Below are 19,664 nucleotides of genomic sequence, written 5' to 3' on the forward strand. Positions count from 1 at the left end.
ACTCATGGGAGTGGGGTCTCCTGGGCTTGCTCTCCACACCGGGCTCCGGGTGCATGAGGCAGGAGGGGCCCCGGAAACCGGCTGCCTCCTGCAGGCCCCATGGCTTGCGGGAGGGAGAGCCCGGGGTCTTCCTCGGGCACAGCGGTCCCCAGTGCCCACCTGAGTAATGCAGGCACCCGTGAAGGCCACGATCACGGCCACCACGTTGACGGTCAGCTGGAACTGCAGGAACTTGGAGATGCTATCGTAGACATTGCGGCCCCACATGACCGCCTTGACGATGCTGCTGAAGTTGTCATCGGTCAGGATGATGTCTGAGGCCTCCTTGGCCACGTCAGTCCCTGCGATGCCCTGGGGGGGGGGCACACACACAGTGTCCACGGGCCCTTTCCCCAGCCCCCTTGAAGACTCAACCCACTGGGGCTTACCGCCCAGGTTGCCTTCCAAACGAGGCTCCCCGCCAGCTAGAAACAGACCTTGTTTCATCCGGCGCGACCTCCTACTCCAGGTGGCAGGTTGTCTCAGGGCAAGCTAAGGGTCTTTGCTCATAGACAAAGAGGGGGCCACCACCATGGCCACCAATGTGGCCTCACGTACAAGGCCTGGCTGCCACCACGTGGCCACCACCAGGCTGCTGTCCAGTGCCAGCATGCTAGAGCAGCTTGCTAGACAGGAGCTCCATGAGTCCGGGGTGGGGGTGGGGGTGGGGGATGCCTTCGGCAGAGCAAGCACAGGTCTTCCCGGCCCACACACGGGTGCCCGGAGGAGGCCCTCCTCCATCCTCGGTGCTCAAAGCCCCTGCTGCCCTGAGGCTGGGTCCCGTGCAGCTCCGCCCGGGGCTTCCAGTGCTTACCCCTTCTGGGTCCCAGCTTCTGGGCAGGACTGGCCTGGGCCCCTGGCGCCTGCCCGTGGTGGGCTACCGTCACTGCGGCAGAGGGCAGGTGCTCCTCAGTGGTAGGTAGGGAAAGGGGCTCACTGGGTTTCGGCGTAGCTCACTCTAGAAGGGCCGGCCGCCTGGGCAGCAGGGTCAGGGTTTACAGAAGTAACTAGCTCCATGTAAGCAACAGGAGAGAAACACAGAGGACAAGCTCACTGGGGGGCTCCAGTCATCACACTTGGGGCTGTGGTTCGCTGAGACTGGACCGGGACTGGCTGAGGCAGGTGCACAACAAGGTCCACTGTCACCAAATGCCTTTGAACAAATCACACGTATGTCCCCTGACCAGCAGGGCCTGTGGAGGCCTGAGAGGCCAGGAGGGGAGAGAAAGAGGCCTTAACACTAGCTCCCACCTTTCTGCACGGAGCCGATGTCCTTGAGACACAAGATCCTACGTGGTGTGCCGAGCCAGGTCGGCACTGGGTGGCTTACCATGGCAAAGCCCACATCTGCCTTCTTGAGGGCTGGCCCGTCGTTGGTGCCGTCCCCGGTCACGGCCACCACCTGCCGCTGCTCGCCAGTGCTGCTGTCGATGATCCCTGGAATGCAGAGTGGGGCGCCTGTGCCCTGGGCTCCTGCCTGGGGGCTGTGGGCGACTGCTTGACTCAGGAAACCCTTCGGGATTGCGACTGCGCCCACTGCCCCCAATCCCCTTGTGCTTCGGTCACCTTTGCAGTGAAGTCCCCGCTCCCCTCCTCCTGCCCTGGCCCATCACCCAGCGAGATGATACGTGGTGGTGATTGGGTGGAAGGCAGGGGCTCAGCACTGTGTGACTCGGAGGCCTCAGTTTCCCCGTCTGTTACAACGAGAGGCGTCTCCCACTCGTGTCGTTAGCCCAGAGATGCGGAGGAGTGGGCCCTGGCATGTCGGCCATCATCACCCCCATTTTCCTGAAGTTCATGTTCAGGGCCATGTCCACCCGCAGCACATCTACAGCCCGGGACCCCACTTCCTAGGCAGGCCCTGGAGCTTGGCATCGGCACCCCGGGCAGGGGCGGGGGCAGGGGCAGCGGCGAGCAGCAGTGGGCAAGCTCCATTACCTTTGACCAGAGTATGTTTGTCGGTGGGAGACGATCGGGCGAGGACCCTCAGCTTGGGCCACACCTTGTCCAGACGCTCCTGTTCTATCTGGGAGGGGGAAGCACACAGATGCTGCAGAGCCTGGATGGGGGGTGCTGAGCAGAGGTGGGGCGGGGGGAGAAACCGCCAGAACCCTGGACTGAGGTGGGAGGGCAGCGGAGCCCAGGCCTACCTCGCCTTTCTCGTTGCGGATGCGCCGGTTGAACTCCTTCCCCTCCAGGCACAAGAAGTCCTCCCCAGGCTGGATGATGCCACACTTGGCCGCGATGGCCCGGGCTGTATTGATGTTGTCCCCGGTCACCATGCGCACTGTGATGCCAGCACGCTGGCATTTGCGGATAGCTTCAGGGACCTGGAAGAGACGAGAGAGGTGGGTGCATCCAGATCTGCAGCACCCTCCCCCCACTGTGGTCCCTGTGGGGAGAGTGGCTGGTCTGCTTTACTGCCTGGTCTGCAGTGGGCAGGGTGCCTCCTTCATCCCCTCAGCACCCCTCCCCGCCCCTGGGTGCCTCCTTCATTGTGCTGGGCCCCAGGACCAGCGAGGACTCAGACCCAGGCCCCAACGCCACGAGTAAGGCTGGGAGAAGGCCCTTGTACGCTGTCGAGGGGCGCCACTGCAGTCGTGTCTGGAAAGGGGACCATAGAAATCACCCAGCTCCATCAACCTCATTTTCCACTGCTCCAGAGCTGCCGAGCCAGGGGCGGCCCTGCTTACCAGGCTGGCTGGCAAGGTGGCTGTGTCAGTGAGCTCTGGAAAAATGAGAAAGGAACCTGTGTCCCCAGCTACCCTGCCAGATGGCAAAGCTGACGGCAGGCCTGCCCCTTTGGGGCAGGCTCCTGGCCATCAGCGGGCTTGTGGCCAAGCTCTGGGCACCTCTCATGTGTCCCCCGGCACCCCGCTCCTGTTTACAACAATCTAAAACCCAAGACACGTAGAGCCGTAGGTTTCACATGAGAAGGCACTCTGCCTACTCATTGGGGGAAATGGAACAAGTGGGCCAGTAGCTGAGGTGGAAGCGGGGGCAGGCGCAGGGTCCTGGGAGTACAGGGACGCTGCCCTCCTGGGTCTGTGAGACATTCTCGGAGCAGCATCGAACGCCAGCCAGCTTTATGACTCGGCTTCACTGGGTGGACACAGGCCTCCTCCTCTGTGCCTCAGTTTCTTCCTGGTCCGACGAAGGGAACGGTCCAGACCCTGTGTCCGCTGGGGTGGCCCCGTCACCCATAGCAGCATCCTCTCCCCTTGCCCTCCTAGGCTGCTTCTCCCACTGTCCACCTTAGCTAGACCTGTCCCTGTGGCTGGGAGTCTCTCCCTTCCCCTCTGCTGCCATCTGCGTCCTCCCAGGCAGGCTTCCAGGCTCCTCAGAACACAGGGGTGCACTGTCACGGACGGCCCACGGCCACCGTCTGGATGTAGCAAGCACTGACTTTTCAATCGACGGTCTTTGGTACCTGATCCAATGTGTGAATGAAGACCCGTCTCCTGAAGGAGGGCCCAGAAGCGTCTCCTTCCTCATGTCAGCAACCCTAAGGGCAGCTCATACACATACATGTTTCCAGGCTAATCAGCAGGATCAGGGTGGCCCTGCTTCTGACATGAGGTGGGTGCCACTGGAGAGGCCCTGGGAGGAGACAGAGGGTCCCTCCCTGCCTGTGGCAAGCTGCGCCCCCTGCGCCTCGCATTCTTCCTGTGGGGCCTGGCATCCTGTAGCTGTCACTGGCGCTCCACTCCAGGGCTCTTCCATCTTTATGGACCAACAAGCCTCCCCTTTGCTCCTTCGCTCTGCAGCCTGTTCAGCTTCTGCCCAGTTTCTCTGTTACCTCTGCAGAAAAGCTCTTGGTAAAGCCATCTACACATGCTGGCTCCCTGCCCGGACCCTTCCTTCGAGCCTCTTTGAAGGCTCCTCCCACATCTGTCCTAGCTGGACGCTCACCCTGTGACATCACTCATATAAGGATGCTTCTGGAATCTCTCCTGCCAGGACCTTCCGCTTTGAGCACCCCACTCCTACAGCTACCTACCCACTTGACATCTCTATGGGGAGGTCCCGAACCTCACTCAGCCCCAACCAAACCCTTGACCAAGGACTGCCCCCCGCCCCCCAAACCTGGGTCCCCTCGGACTCCCAGCCCAGTGATGGAACTGCCATCCACCCGCGTCTCTGAACCAGAGCCCCTCTCCCTTGCCCCTCCATCCAGTCCATCAGTCCTGCGGGGGTCACGGCCGTCGAGGTTCTACTGACGCCGTCTCTCACCTGGTGGAGGCAGAGCATGAGCCAGGCCTGGAGGCCCCGCGCGGGTGCAAGGGTGGGAGGGCGAGGGGGGATCGAGTGTGCCGGGGAGGTCTGATCCCAAGGACCCCAAGGCCCTGCCCTTGCCCACCTTTCCTGACCTTTCTGGACTCCGGCAGGAAGTAGTGCGGTAGCAGGGAAGGCAGGAGAAAGGGGCCATGCTGTGGAGGCCGGATGGGAAGCAGGGCTGCCCCTTGACCCATCCAACAACCTGGGCTGCTCACGGACACGTGGGTGGCTACCTCGGGCCGCACGGGGTCCTCGATGCCCACGACAGCTATGCAGGTGAGGTCGTCCACGACCTCGTTCTCATTGTCCCAGTCGGGCTCCTGAGCGGCAGAGAAATCCCGGTAGGCAATACATATGGTGCGGAGGCCGTCGCACGCCATGGGCTCGATGATCTTCTTCACCATGTCGTCCCGGTCCCGAGGGCGAAAGCCACGCAGCTCACCGAAGCTGTTTATGATGTTGCTGCACCTGGGGCGGGGACAGAGAGAATCAGCAGGCATGGGTGTGAGCCCTCCACCCTGTGTGGCGGGGGGGCTTCTCAGGGAGGAAGGCGTTCTGCTTCTGCGGGGCCCAAACAGTGTCTGCGCCCCCACCCCCACCCCCCCGCCGCCTCACGTTCTTCCCAGAACCTCAGATTGTGACTTGATTTAGAAATAGGGTTGTTGCAAAGTTAAGATGGGGTCATACCGGTTTACAGTGGGCCCTTAATCCAATGACTGGTGTCCTTCTAAAAAGAGAAGAGGACACATCGAGACATAGACACACACGAGGACAGGGCAATGTGAGGATGCCAGCAGAGATGGGGGTGACCCATCTACAAGCCAAGGGACTCAAACGACTGCTGGCAATCACCAGAAGCTGCAAGAGACAAGGAAGGGGCCTCCTCTGGCAGCTCCGAACGGAGCATGGACCTGCCCACACCTTCACTGTGGACTTCTGGACTCCAGAACTGTGAAAAAACAGGTTTCTCAGTTTTTAAGCCATCAGGTTTATGGTCCTTTGTCCTGGCAGCCCCAGGAGCCGGAAACTCACAGACTTGTGTAGGCGAGGAGAGCGCCTTTTTGTGGATTCACTCATGTAAGTCTCACAACATTCCTAGGAGGTGAGTGTTTGTGTTGTCTCCGTGTAGGAGGAAACTGAGGCTCCGGCAGGGGAGTGACTTGACGTTCACATGCCAGCAAAGAGCAGAGCCACAGGCCTACTACAGAAATCGGGCTTTTAGCCAGAGGAGAAGGGAAGCACGGAAAGAGGGCTGAGGCCTCCCAGTCAGCCAGGATGCGGCAAGACAGCTTCAGGGAGGAGGTGGCCTTTGCACCCGGGGAGTCTGTGCCTGGGCAGAGTTTTGGGGGAGAACATTCGTGTCTTAGAAGGTGGCTCTGCAGGAAGTGAGGAGCCAGGTGGGCAAGGCAGGAGGATGGGGACTCGGGGGGTGGGTGCTTGGAGGTGGAGCTGCATGCTCCCCCCATCAGTTTTTATAACAGCTTTATTGGGATATAATTCACACACCACACAATTTGTCCAATTAAAATGTACAGAGATGTGCAACTGTCACCACAGTCAATTTTAAAACATTTTCATCACCTCTAACAGGAACCCCACACAAGCGACACAAGAAATAAAGGGATAAACTGGACTTCATCATTGGAAGACACTTGTGCATCCAGGGATGAATCAAGAGGGTGAAAAGAAAAAAAAAAGCAATCAACAGAGTGAAAAGACAGCCCACAGGGAGGGAGAAGATATTTACAAATCAGGTGCGTTAAGGTTCTAGTATCTGGCATACAGCGAGAGCTCTTACAGCTCAGCAACAAAAAACCCCCAAACCAACAAAACAACAACTCAAATCAAAGATGAGCAAAGGACTTGAATAGCCTTTTCTCCAAAGAAGACACACAAATGGCCAGTGAGGGCATGGAAAGGTGCAAACATCACTAGTCGTCAGGGAAGTGCAAACACAACCGCCGTGAGGTCCCAGTTCGCATCTCCTAGGATGGCTATAACCATCATCATCATCGTCATCGTAATAATAAACAGATTAACGCATGCTGGTGAGAATGAGGAGAAGCAGGAGCCCTCGTGCCTTGAAAAAGTGAGACTATGCTCCCATAGGACCCAGCACTTCCGCTCCTAGGAATATGCCCAAGAGTACTGAGAACATGTATTCAAACAAAAACATGCACACCCATGTTCATGGCAGCATGGTTCACAGGAGCCAAAAGGTGGGAACAAGCCAAGGGACTGTCAAAGGATGAACAGATACAGAAAGCGTGGTCTGTTCGTGGAATATTATTCTGCCACAAGAAGGAATGAAGCACCAATCTGCGCTACGACGTGGATGAGCCTGGACAACGTTATGCACAGTAAAAGCCATCCGTTGTATGATTCCATGACAGGCACATCCACGGAGAAAGGAGATGAGTAGCTGTCAGGGGCTGGGGAAGGGAGGTGGGAGTGGCTGTTTAATGGGGACAGGGTTTCCTTTGGGGGGTGATGAGAACGTTCTGCAAGCGCGGCGACAGCGCACAACTCTGGGAACATGCTCAGTGCCGCCGCACAGTACGTTTTCAAGGGATTAACGTGGCCAATTTGACGTTACGTCTACTTTACTGCGATAGTGACCCTGGAACCCCGCATTGTGTGGCTGGCCGCCAGCCTCCGGGGCACCTGCCCTTAGGCTGGCCCTCGTGGCCCGCTCACTTTTTCAGCAGGATCTCCGAGGCGCCCTTGCTGAAGAGGCGGAAGCCGCCGTCAGGCATGCGGATGACCGTGCTCATGGACTTGCGGACCGAGTTGAAGGTGTAGACTTTGTAAAGCTTATCTTCTGGAATCTGCTCCCGCACAGGCTGGAAGTCCCGCTTCAGGTCCAGGACAAAGCCCAGCAGAGCACACTCGGTCTTGTTGCCCACTTGGCGGGGGAGACCGCCTTCCTTCTCTGGAGGCTATGAGGCAAGGAGAAGCAGCATGGCACAGGGGGCCCGAGTCTACCCTCCTTGCTGCGCCCAGGGCCCCCCGCCTGGCTGTGGCCACCTTGTCTCTAGGGTGTGGTGGCTGGGAGCCGGGGACGGCCTCCACGGGGACTAGATGGGCAGGATTGCCACCATGCACTGGGCTTGGAAGGGTTTCCAGAAGCTGCAGGTCCTGCCCAGCAGCCAGGACAGGAGTCCAGAGATGAGGTGGAGGCCGACCAGCATCCCACAGACCCCTGCAGCTCTGACCAAAGGTTCTTAAGGGAGCCGAGAGAGGCCCTGGTGACAGCTCGGCGGCAATCTCTGGCCTGGCCCCCTTCCTCCATGCCGCCCCAGCTTGGCCCAGCCTGCGGCCCCCTCTCTGCTCACTAGTATTTTGGTGGTGTAGGCACTGTTGATGGAGATGGCGTGGACCAGGAGGTCGAGGATCTTGGGGGTCAGGGTGCTGGGGGCTGGAACCTCTTTGTAGTGGGTGTCCCCGAGGTAGGACTGGACCACGGTCATACGGTTGGTGGTGAGTGTGCCCGTCTTGTCCGAGCAGATGGCGGTGGCGTTTCCCATGGTCTCACAGGCATCCAGGTGACGGACCAGGTTGTTGTCCCTCATCATTTTCTGTAAAGGGCAGGGATGGGGGCTTGGGTCACCAGCTGTCCTCGGAAAGCTTGGCCCACGGGGTAGGGGAGCAAGAGGTCGTCAGCATGGCATGTGCGACTCTGCTCGGCCCTGCCAGGGGGCCTCAGTCAGCTGGCACACGCCCTCACCCCCGGGCTGACGGGCTGACAGCAGCGCCCAGAGGCGCCGCTTGGGGGGCCGCAGGGTGGGAGGCCTCTCATCAGACGGGCCAAGCGGTCAACTCTGGGCAGCCGCTCTCCCCGGAGCTCGCCTGGGGCCTCCCGTGGCCCCCTCTCACATCAGCCCCAGTGTCAGCCGCCTGCCGCCCACTGTCCCCCAGTGTCCTCAGCCCTCTCCTGATCACCCATTTGCCCCCCGCACCCACTTCTGCAAGTGACGCCAGCACCCTCAACTTACCGCCCTCATCCTGCAGACGCCAGGTCTATCCCACCGCCTGCCTGCTTTCCAGCTCATCTCACTGCTCCCCTGCTCAGCAGCCCCCCCCCCGCCACTTCCCCTGACTGATCCCAGATTTTCTCCAGTCCTTGTCACGCCAAGTTGCTTAACGGCTTCCAAGTCCAGTTTCCGGGTCTGTATCCTGGCATCAAGGGATTCTCCTTCCTATCGCGTGTATTATTATTACCTTGACAGAGTAAGCTAAGGAGATGGTGACAGCCAGAGGCAGGCCCTCCGGGACGGCCACAACCAGCACAGTGACGCCGATGATGAAAAACTTCACAAAGTACTGCACATAGACGGGCGTGCACTCCGCCAGCCACACCCGGCCGTCGACGACGAAGGTCTCAATCACAAAGTAGAGGACCAGGATGATGACAGTGATGGCAGACATGACCAGTCCTGCCGGGGGCCACAGGAGCCGCAGACGGTGGGGGCGGGATGGGGAGGGAGCGGGGGGCGGGAGGGAGAGAGCAAGAGCGAGGCAGACGTAAGGGAGGCTGAGGCAGGGGCGCCACTCCCCTGGCCCAGCCTTGCAGACATTTGGAACCTGTGCTCCCTGACTGGGGACCGCAGCAGACCCTGATGGCCACTGCCGGCCCCGGGTGGGTCCCCTGGCTGCCTGGCCCACACGGCCTGTAACACCCCTTTCCCACTCCCACTTGCTTTCCAGAGCCCGGCCCGGCGCCCGGGAGCCCGGCGTCTGCGCCCAGTGGTGGCCCCACCTGCTTTCCCGATCTGCACGGCCAGCTTGGTGAGCTTGCCCTGCAGGACCGACTTCTCCTTCTTGGGTACGCTGGCTTTCTTCTTCTCCCGTTCCTCCATCTCCCCGCCCTCCGCGCTCTTCAGGGGCTGCATTTCCATGGCAACTGCCCCGTCCTGCTTCTTAGCTGCACACAGAGGAACCCCACAGCCAAGGTTAGGGCCCAGGTGGCAGCTACAAGGGGCTTTCACGCTCTATGAGAGGAAACAGGGCTCTGCGGGGTTCTCTGACTTCCGCGGGGCTCTCTCCTCCCCTCCTCTCCCCTCAGCAGGCCCAGGCCCTCCTGATATGGGTGGGAGGCTGCAGTGCCGTCCTGGCCAGGGCAGACACGGTTCTCTCGGGGCCTCTCAGGGGAAAGGAGGACAGACACAAGCACGAGTAACTTGGGCACACAGACAGGGTGGCCAGTCCCATAAGGCTCCAAATCTTGATACCTGACAGCAGAGGCCTGGGGCCCAGGGAACGTTCCAGAACCTTGAGCTGACCCACTGGCCCACTGGTGTCCTAGACGCCTCCCTGCTCTCCTCAGGAGGCCTAGGAGCCCCTGCACTCTTCTCCCCTGCTCCCTGCTTAGGCTGTCTGCTCTCCCAGCCGCCTCTCGAGCGGGTGCCTTGACTTCCATCAGGGCCCCAGCTCACCATGCGCGCGCCCCTGGGCAGGCTTGCACCTCTCTCTCCTCACGGGGCCTTCGCTACTCTCCTCTAGCTGCCTCTTGGCTTTCGGTCTGGAACAGGTGGCCCCCTCACGGCTCCCCCAGTGGGTCCGGCACCCTTCATGCTGCCCCGACGTGGTCGTGGCATACCGCCCACCCCTCTTCTGTCACTTGTCACCTCACACACTCCGAAGACTGTGGAGTCTCCAACTGCACCCTGTGTAATCCTGTCCATCCCCCACGTGGAGGGGGCGCCCGACCCCACCACTCATCCTTCTCCGTCACCCGAGCCTTCTCCCCTCGGCTGCCTGAGACCACTCACCGATGGCTTCTTTTCCCCAGGGGCCTCAAGCCAGAACCCACGGCCTCGGTGGTCCTCAATCCCCCGCCCAGCTGGGCCACTCCAGCCGTGTGCCCCCGCGATTGCCTGGGACCACAGCCATCGGGCCGGCCCCCTGACCCCCCCTTAGCTATCCTCTGACCTCCAGTTGCCTTGTCTGAGCCTGTCTTGGTCTCTGGGTCCCCGGGTCCCACACTGCACTTGAGTCTTGCCCCTGGGTCTGCGTCTCTGCACTGTGACCTTCCTGACAGCCGGGACCACACTTTACCTACCTTTGCAGCCCCAGCACCTGCACCTGACCACTGACAACCCTCAGCCCATCACGGAGTAACAGCACCTACCAGGCATCGGGCTGAGAGGAGAGCAGGCGTCAGGTGGCCACCCAGTCACCCTGCCTCAAAGGTCCAGCTGAACTGGGACACCCACGGGCCTGAGCCTCAGTGTCCTCACCAGGAAGCCCGCTCACCGGTGATCTCTGCGGACTTCTGGCAGGGTCTGTAGATGAGCACCCCCGGCCCCACTCTCCTGCAACTGAGGCGGGCGGCCCCCCACCCTTGCCACGCCCTCCGCCACCCCACCCTGAGCACAGGGCGCGCATTACCTTTGGTCTGGCTACTCTCCATCGCCCCATCCTGCTGCTTGCCTACAACGGAAGAGGAATGACAGACACGAAGACTTGAGAACATCCACACGGTCCTGGCACACAGGACAAGGGGGACACAGACAGCGAGGCCAGAGAGCACGGTGGAAAGCGGGGAGCAGGGGAGGGCTCCAGACCCCCCAGGCATCCTCTGATGCCCTGTGACCACCTCTTGGCAAATGGGCGCCACACTCTGGGCTTCCGGACCGAGGCCCCAGCCCTCCAGCGAACCCTCAAAGCCAGCCCTGGACAAACCGTGGGTCATGCATGGCCAGCAGTGGGAGGTTTCCAAAAAGGCTACCACCATGGGGAGTTAGAGCGGCCGGGTGTCTGGTCCCAGCTCTGCCACCTTGAGCAGGGCCCCCGAGCTGCGATGTGCATTGTCCCCAGAAGCAGCACCAGCCGTTTACCTCGGTGGTCCCTCGCCCCCACTGGCCTAGAGGTCAGCAGTTAGCTCTATGAGGGCTTTGGAGGGACAAAGGAGCGAGACTCTAGAAACCTGCCAGCTTCCGGTGCCCACCTGGGTGCTGGGCACCTAGCACTGGAGGGAGGACAGGGGCGCGGAATGCGCTGGGCCCCAGGTGGACCTGTGGGGGGTGGCCATTCATGAACGTGCAGCCGGGTGTTGGGGCCTGTGGCAGTGAGCGGCTTCCAAGGCGGTGAGTCCAGCACTGTGCTTGGGGTCAGGCTCTGCACCCAGCTCCTCTGGCCTCATCTTTCCCAGGGCATCATGGGTGGGGCATCAGGTCAAGGAGCTCTTTTCGGAGCCACACCACTGCTGGCCCAGGATCCAGAAATGACCGACCTGGGGCAGGAGGGGGCTTGTGTGCTGACTTGTCAGCTCACGTCACTGGGGGTCCAGGAACGCAGACAGGGTGCCAGCTGGCTCCTAGGCAGTGGGATCTAGTCTGGGGGTCCCAGGGAGGGGGGAGGGGGTCCCCTCCAGCTGGGGTGGGGTGTAGGTTGGTCCCTCTGTGAGGGTGGGGAGGTTCAGAGGGGAAGGAGATTTCTGGGGGCAGAGGAGACACCCGTAGACGGCACAGTGAGGAGTCGCTGCTGAAAACTCTGGGGACAGAGGCTGCAGATAGGGCCCAGGGAGGCCTCTGGAGGAGGGAGGGAGGTGTGGGATGAGCACTACAGGAAGAGGAAGACAGAAGCCGAGGGAGGGGAAGGGGGGGAAGGAGGACACCCCAAGTAGAGAGATGACTAGGAGTTAAGGCCAAAAGGCAAAAAACAGGTCGGAGGGCAGCAGGTGGACTGGGAGCACGGGGCTGACAGACGGGGTTGAGCGGCAGCGAGGGTGAGGACGAGGGCAGGGGTGAGGCGCTGGGTGTGGCCACTGCACTGACTGGGCCTTGGGCTGAGACCTTGGTGGGGAATTGTGGGTGCTGCTGCCCCTCCCCAGAGCCTTGCCAGCTCTGCTCCCCTCCGGGGCCCCCCTCAGGGTTCCCCTCCTCCAGGAAGCCCACTGGTGAAGTGCCCCCTCTGACTCCTAAGTAGCTCAGCCTAGTAGAGGGGGAGCCAGAGCCGGGGAGGGACCGGGGGGGGGCACTGGCGGGGTTTTGTCCAGGTTGGAGAGGAGGAGCCCAGAACCCAGTCCTGAAGACCACCGACATTTAAGGGACAGAGCTGGAGGGGAGAAGGAGCACCCTGCCAGCCAGCCATCACGGCGGAGGAACACCAGGCAGTCAGCTAGGCTTCCCCGGACAGAGGGCTGGGGACTCCGGCACAGCCCCGACGGAGGCCCAGGGCTGGCCTACCCACCCGCATGCCTGCCTAGGGACCCTACTGTGCTCACCGTGGACAGCAGTTAGGCTGAGCCCGGCAGGGAGAGGAGACTTGGTGTGGCAAAGGTGGACAGGGCCAATGGAAGCTTCTAGGCAATAGCTGGTCATCTGTCTCCTCTCTCTCACTGCCTCCAGGAGCAGGGTAGCCTAGGGCTGGGGACACTAGCACATCCTTCCTTATGCCGACCTGCCCCCTTGTTGCCTGTTTTCTGGGTCTAGGGGCCCTGAGTGAGGTGGGGCTGGTGGCTGCAGGCTTTCAGCACACGCTTTCCCCACACGTGCGGGTTCTCTGTACTTCTAGTGGACCCGAGTGAGTTCTCTCAGAGGCACACATCTAGAAAATTCTGCTCCCACCTGATTGGACTGCAGGAGCAGCCTGAGGGGAGACCCAGGTTAGTGCAAGGTGAGTCGTGAGCTGGTGCAGGCCTGAATCAAAGAAGATAACGGGGTCCTGACTCTGGGACTGGGACCCTGGTGTGGGGGTGGCGCCGAGGACTGCTCCGTAGTTTTGTAAGACCTGCCCTGAGGACTGGAGGAGACACTGGCCGTGCCTGGGGCTCAGAGCAGCGGCAAGAGGAGGCAGCAGGATGGCCACGTGCCAGGGAGGCCAGGGTGGCTACAGAGCTGGGCTCTCAGAACACATCTGTCCCTTGACACTGTTTTCCTTTGGGGTGAGGGCCCCCATCCCATCCCAGCTTCCTCTGGCCCTGGACATCCTCTGGGGAGTCCAGTCCATTCTGCCTGGGAACCGTCTACCCCTGGCTGTATGACCCACATTTCCCTGGCTGCCATGTTGGTGGGGCCCTCAGTACCTTACCATGGGGAATGAGCGCACCCAAGGGTGGGCACAAGGTCCCCGAAGCACTCTCCCAAGCCAAGGTGGTCTGCCCCTGCCCCTCCAACCCCATTCCTACCCAGGCAGGGCACTTCCCCCACCCTGGCACACACTTCCCAAAGCCTTTGGGGAATGGCTGCCTGAGGGAGGCTGGCCTTACACAGAAATGAGGGGCCCCCGACCTGCTGGCCCCAGAAGAGGGGTCCCCGAAAGGAATCAGAAGAGAGGGTATAGCCTCCCACCCCCGAGGGCTGGCTCTCCCTGGAGCTGGAGCTGGAGTAGGGGATTAGGCCAGCAGGGGATGAAAGAAGGAAGAGCGGGCTGCACAGAGACAGGGTCAGCCCCTCGTTGGCGCTGGGAACTGGAGGTCACTGTTTCCTTACCTTTCTTATCTTTCTTCTCCTCTTCCTCTCCACCGGCTCCGAGCAAGGTAAAGATGATGCCTGTCTGGGAGTTCACACCAACGGCAGTCACCACCATTCTTCCAGAACCTTCCATGACATGAGTACCTGGCAACACAGAGGAACCAAGACGGAGATTTGCACCTCTGGTGGGAGGCATGCTGAACACCTACAGGTTCTCTCGCAGGAATCCCAGAAGCAGGGACTCAGTGTCTGGAGGCCCCTGGAGGCTATGTTGACCCTAAGCCTAGGCTGAGGCCTCCCAGGGCCCACCTGGGGCCCCCGGCCTCTCTGTCCTGTTGCATGCTGCATTTGCCACTGGGATAAACACTGGGCTGAGCCAAAACCTTCTGGAAAGGGAACACTACCCCCACTGGCTCTTCTTGAGTGTCTGGGCTGGGGAGGAGCACAGCACTATGCTGACCCCTCTGGGGGCTTTCGGCAGGATATCAGGGGCCCTTTGGGGCTTGGAGTACCTATTTCCTTTCCCAGTGGCTGAGCTGCCACTGTCATGCCTCCCACAGGCTGCTCTGGCCTCTGGGGGGGCAAAATCTTCCGCCTCTCTGACCAGAAGGGCTGCTCAGGAGGCCCCCGGTTGAGGGGATGGCCAGCCCAAGCGGCCTCCGAGGCTCTTCAGTGCTGAGCTGGCCCAGGGGGCAGTGTCAGCCTGCATCCTGGCCTCCCCACCGCCTGGCCAGTGCCCAGAGGCCTCACCTGAGAGCAGCATGGGGTCTTTGTCAGCTGATTTGCGCACGTGGTCTGACTCGCCGGTCAGGGAGCTCTCATCGATCTTGAGGTCATTGCCTTGGATGAGCACGCCATCAGCAGGCAGCAGGTCTCCTAAGGCCAGCCAGGCAGCCGGAACCACAGGCTGTGGGTCCAGGTAGCCTTCCTCCCTGCTGCCTCCCCCCTGCCCCAGGAGAGGTCTCGAACCTAGGGTGTGGGGCCCTCTTCTTTCAGTCTCCTCCTTTCTGGGGAGGACTCACCCACCCCAGCCCTGTCATCCTGCCCTCCTGGGGCTCTGTCTCCAGCCTGAGCCCCTCCCTTCAGCCCCTGCACACACCCCCCCCCCCCCGCAGGTGAAGGCCCACATGCTCCTGGGGCGAGGCAGGGGCAGGCCTGCACTGCGTGCACTCACCGTACTTGACCTGGGCAATGTCTCCCACCACGAGTGCGGCCACGGGGACCTGCAGCAGCTGGCCATCCCGGATGACCGAGAACCTCTGTTCCTGCTCGATGCGGCTCTGCAGGCCCCGGAACTGCCTCTCCTTGCTCCAGTCATTGAAGGCCGTGACCAGCACCACGCAGGTGACCGACAACAGGATGGCGGCTCCCTCGATCCAGCCTGCCTCGGCCTCCCCTTCGTCTTCTGCCCCAGCTGACACATTCCCGCATGCTGTGCCCGAGGACAGCAGGGAAGGATGGGGTGGCAGGAGAGTCACGCCGTTGCCCCTCGGCTCAGGTCCCGTTCCGTCCCTCCTGTCGGGCCCTCCCCTGCTCACCTTCGCTCTCCTCCCCCGGCGGCGCATAGAATGAAAGGCCCAGGGAGACAATGGCAGCCACCTCCAGGATGATCAGGGTCACGTCCTGCAGGGCCTCCCACACCAGCTGCAGGAAGGTCTTGGGCTGCTTGGGAGGGATAAAGTTCTGCCCGTAGATCTGCCTGCGCTTCTCTAAGTCATTGGCATTGTTGGCCAGGCCTGTGTGGTGCAGGGACGGAGAGCAGGGACACGGAAGAGGATGGGAGAGCAGCCGCGCGAGGCCCTGCCCCTTCCTGCCCTGCTCGGCCACAGCGCCCGCCCCGCCCTCCAGCCTGAAAGCCCCTGGAAGGCCGACCTGCACTGGCCTGGGACACTCTGCCACCACACAGTGGGGCCCCTAGCATGCCGAAGGGCCGGGTCCTCCCCCGGATAGGCCCAGGGACGTCCATGGGCTATGTTGGGTCCCTTCAAAGGGCAGATGGGGAGGGATGCAGTAACACCCTACATGGGGGGTGGGCAGAGGGGACCCAGCTGGGCCAGGGATGGCCAAGTGTCATCTGGAGACAGGAGAAGAGACTGCCAAGGCTCTCCCAGGGGTGCAGGGCTTGGTACGAGACTGGGCTGGAGGGCACAGGGGCTGTGAGTGGGCCGACGTGCTCATACCATCCCTCCAGGGTCCAGAGGAGGAAACCGAGGCCAGGGAGGGAGAGGGCCTCGCACCCATGAGTTGGAGCTCTTGTGGGCAGCCCAGGACTCCCCTGCTTCCCTGTGCACCTGACCCCAGGTCAGGATGACAGCAGCCTCACAGACGCTAAGCCACCAAGAGAGGGGCGTGGTCAAACTGTGTGTGCGGGACACAGAGCCTTCATCATCTGACAGGACCTGGGGCAGGGTCGGCTCTAGCAGCCCAAAGACCTGAGCATGGGCCTGGCCCCCACGGCACTTAGGAGGTGCATAGGAACCATCCCCAGCCCTGTGTTCTCATGGCCAGCCCTCCGGAGACAGCTGGCTCCTTCCTAATGCTTTCCCTAGACCCCACAGCGGTGCCAACCTTGAGGTCTGAGCTGGGGGTCACAATGAAGGGCAGGGATGGGACGTGGGCACCTATGGGGCTGCATACACGGCAGTTGGTGAACCATCTATAAGGTTAACGGGATTGTCAGTGATTCCTGCTGATGCCGCGGCGTCCCCTGGCCACCAGGCAGAGGACAAGAAGGGTAAAGGATGAGGAAGCCAGTCCCAGTGGGGACCCCTTGTGGCCGGAGCAGATGAAGCACGGTGAAGGAGGGCTGAGGGGTTGACAGGGGCCTGACCAGTAGTTTCAGAGCCCTGGGAGGCCCCCTCCACATCCCAGACGAGCTACTGTGTCGGGGCTGGGATGAAGGACTCAGAATCACCACCCACAAAGGGGTGAGCTCTGGCATGTGGAAGCTGGGCCCTTACCTTACTTCTCATCCTTGGGACAACCCACTTCCTACCCAGGCCTGCACTGAGCCTGCTGGGCCTCCGCCTCTAGAGCGTGAGTCCCCTCAGGCCCATGCCTGAAGCTACCAGAAGCTTCTATGTGGGACTGACATCCAGGCCACCTCCTTCCAAGGCCAGATACCCACTTGGCCACCTACCCCTGAGGCTGGCAGACGGGACACAGTCCCCTGGGCCTGCCCTCAGCCCTCAGGCCTCAGGATGCTGCTTCCTTCTAGGCCTGTCCCTCAAGTGTCCAGCCCCACACTGACACCTAGTGGACAGATGGTGGCTTGCAGTTCCCAGGCACGGCCAACTCCTTTGGCCTCCTGAGGGGGCAGGGAGCAAGCCGGCAGGGCAGATGGGGGGTCGGGGTCCCCAGCCTATGGGGTGCTGCCAGCTGGCTTGGGAAGGCACACAGGACCTGGCCCCCAGGCGACTTGAGAGCAAGGAAGTGCTAAGTGGAGCGCAGACGGACTTGGGAGGAAGGACAGTGGGTGTCCACTAGGCAGGGAAATATGGCTTTGGGGGAGAGGCAGAGGGGGCCCACCTGAGGTGGAGGGCCTGACAAGAGCCAAAGCCCACAGCCGGCACAGCCCTGGCCCATCTCCCCAGCTGGGCGATGATCACACGCTGTGCCCCCCACCTAGCCGAGCTGCAGCTGTCCCTGCCCTTCTCCCCGGGGCCTCATGGTGCCTGGGCCCTGCCGGGGCTCAAGTTTCTGGAGGCTGCAACTTTCCAGTTGGGTGTCTGCGAGAAGCTCAGGACCTCAGGTCCTAGGGGCTGGGGTCCTAGCTCAGGGCTTGTGCCCCACTCCTGACTGAGGCCTGTGTCTTTAAGCTGTAAGACATATGACATGTGGGGTCAGTACTAGGGAGGCTCTCCCAGACACCCAGGGTTTCCACGATCCCTGCCTGAGAAAGGGCAAGGGTCCCCACGGCACCCTAAGTCTGCATCCTGCCTGCCTCACCCCCACATGCCAGCTTATCCCCAAGGGAAGCCAGACCCTTGGGGCCCCTTCCCCAGGAGTGAGCTGGCTCCATTCCTTCCTCCCTCTCTCCTCCCTCTCTCCCTCCCTCCCACCGTCAGCCTGTTCCTTGGCCTTGAGCTGCCCTTGATGTAGGCCCTTGCCCTACACCAGCCCGAGGCTGTGGCCTTCCTGTCAGGCTCTGGGGTCTCGACAGCTGCTCAGGTACTCATGTGGGGGCCAGAAGGTAGCTGCGGCCCCTCTCGTTTCAAGCATGTGCTTGACCAGCAGGCCCCCAACAGTGGCCCAGGTCCAAAGTGCTGGGGCAGGGGCCGGCTGGTTGGCATGGACACAGATGAGCGCCCTACCCAGAGCAGAGGCCAGATGCCATCAGAATTGGATTAGGACCACATCGTGCGGTTCCTGGATAATCCGCGCTCTCCTTTCCATGACTCCTGGTAAAGGCCAGACAGGGGAAGGGCTGGGACCTGGGTCCCTCCAGTGGGTTTACCACTGAGCTTGGCCCAAGACCCAGGTTCCCTGGCTTCTGGAAGCCTCTTGGATAGCTACAAAGGCTGGGCCCATTGATGTGCTTCTTGCCAGGAACAGGCAAAATCTCCTCCCCCAGTACACCACGCACCTCCCCAGGCTCCCCACCCTCCCCAAAGCACCAGTCTGCCAGCACACCTTGCCAGGGGATTGATGTGGGGCCTGGGGTGCAGCTTTGAGAGGGGTCCAAAGCTGAGGCCACTGTGTCTGGGCAGGAGTGGGGCCATCTGGGTGAGCACTCCAGGGCCAAGTCAGCAGGTGTGCTGGGGGCCAGGGCTCCTGGGCTTGGAAAGGGGAGGGGTAGTCCTCACAGTGCTCATTCTTCAGGAGGCAGATCAGGCCTGGCTGGCTCTCTCTCTTGCGGCCTGGCCACCCACCTGGGCACTTGCCCTTCTCCATGCCCGCCCCTCCACAGGCACCGGGCAAGCTCCAGAGCCGCTGTGGCCGAATCAGGCAGGTTCCCAGGGGCCTTGACATTTTAAATATTTAACAAGGCCTGACAGGCAGAGGAAAGAACTGCCAGCTGAAGCCCATCTGCTTCCTTTTATCTGGGAGAGGCCAGAGCCCTTGTGGCTAAATGGCCCTCCACCCCAGCCTCCCCCCTAGCCCCAAATCCTGGTGGGGGGGTAAGGAGGAGGGAAGGAGAGAGATCCCTCTGGCCCTGAGCCAAGCCATCTGCCCCGATAACACAACACAGCAGGCTGGGTCCCTTTAGAGCACAGAGCAAGAGAGACCCAGGTAACCGTGGGAAGGCCACTTAGGCTTGGAGTTCCTGACCTGGCTGGGTGGGCACCCTCTCACTCAGCCCTTGGGCCCACCACGTCCTGGGTGGGCCGTCTCCACCCCCTGCTCCAGCCCATGTGCCCCCCACAGACGGATGGGGCCAGGGAGCTGGGGACAAGGGTGATGGCCAGAGCCCTGGGTACACGAAGGTGTGACAGCTCAGATGCGAGCTGATGAGATCAACCAGCGCTGGCTGAGAACAGGCCTGGCGCCGGGCTGGGACGGCCCTAGCAGTCCTGCCAGGGAGGTGCCAGCTGGGCCAGAAAACACTCGAACTCCTGGAATCTGGGGCCAAGCCTGGCTCCTGGTGGTCCCAGCCTCCCAGCAGACCCAGCAGGCAGGACTGGGGAAGGCCGGTGCAGGGTAGGGCAGAGTTTTGCCTCCAGAGCAGGGGGAAAGGGCTACAGGGCAGAGGCAGGAACCCAAGATGGCAGTCGGGCCTCTACCTCTGGAACCTTCTAGAGGACGTTCCTCAGCCTCCCTAAGGCTCCCTGCAGCAGCTCTCCTCAGATCTCTACTGCCTCGGGCTTGTACTTCTCTGGGACGGCCTGTGGCCAGCGGCACCTCCACTCAGCACTCCGCTCCCCTCGCTTTCCAGAGAGAGGCTCCCTGCAACCCAAGCCCTCCGAGGGCCTGTGCCCCGCACACCTGCCT

General features: G+C 61.6%; 1 protein-coding gene across 7 annotated transcripts in view; it reads right to left on the reverse strand.

Moving 5' to 3' along the window:
* Window positions 1-19,664, reverse strand: part of ATP2B3 (ATPase plasma membrane Ca2+ transporting 3) — a 62,635-nt gene that overhangs the window by 24,043 nt on the left and 18,928 nt on the right. For 4 of the 7 annotated variants that reach the window (XM_032397420.1, XM_032397419.1, XM_032397417.1 and 1 more), the window contains exons 3-16: window positions 15,272-15,469; window positions 14,908-15,165; window positions 14,484-14,609; window positions 13,752-13,877; window positions 10,708-10,749; window positions 9,077-9,241; window positions 8,539-8,753; window positions 7,653-7,895; window positions 7,015-7,256; window positions 4,551-4,785; window positions 2,190-2,369; window positions 1,978-2,065; window positions 1,370-1,476; window positions 160-351 (exon numbers count right to left, since the gene is read on the reverse strand). In XM_032397420.1, coding sequence (XP_032253311.1) covers window positions 160-351; window positions 1,370-1,476; window positions 1,978-2,065; window positions 2,190-2,369; window positions 4,551-4,785; window positions 7,015-7,256; window positions 7,653-7,895; window positions 8,539-8,753; window positions 9,077-9,241; window positions 10,708-10,749; window positions 13,752-13,877; window positions 14,484-14,609; window positions 14,908-15,165; window positions 15,272-15,469 — 2,417 coding nt within the window. The remainder of the gene's footprint in view (window positions 1-159; window positions 352-1,369; window positions 1,477-1,977; window positions 2,066-2,189; window positions 2,370-4,550; window positions 4,786-7,014; window positions 7,257-7,652; window positions 7,896-8,538; window positions 8,754-9,076; window positions 9,242-10,707; window positions 10,750-13,751; window positions 13,878-14,483; window positions 14,610-14,907; window positions 15,166-15,271; window positions 15,470-19,664) is intronic. The other 3 variants (XM_032397421.1, XM_032397418.1, XM_032397423.1) reach the window with 1 other exon arrangement.

The sequence above is a fragment of the Phoca vitulina genome, unplaced genomic scaffold (assembly GCF_004348235.1).
Source record: "Phoca vitulina isolate PV1807 unplaced genomic scaffold, GSC_HSeal_1.0 scaffold99, whole genome shotgun sequence".
NCBI lineage: Eukaryota > Metazoa > Chordata > Mammalia > Carnivora > Phocidae > Phoca > Phoca vitulina.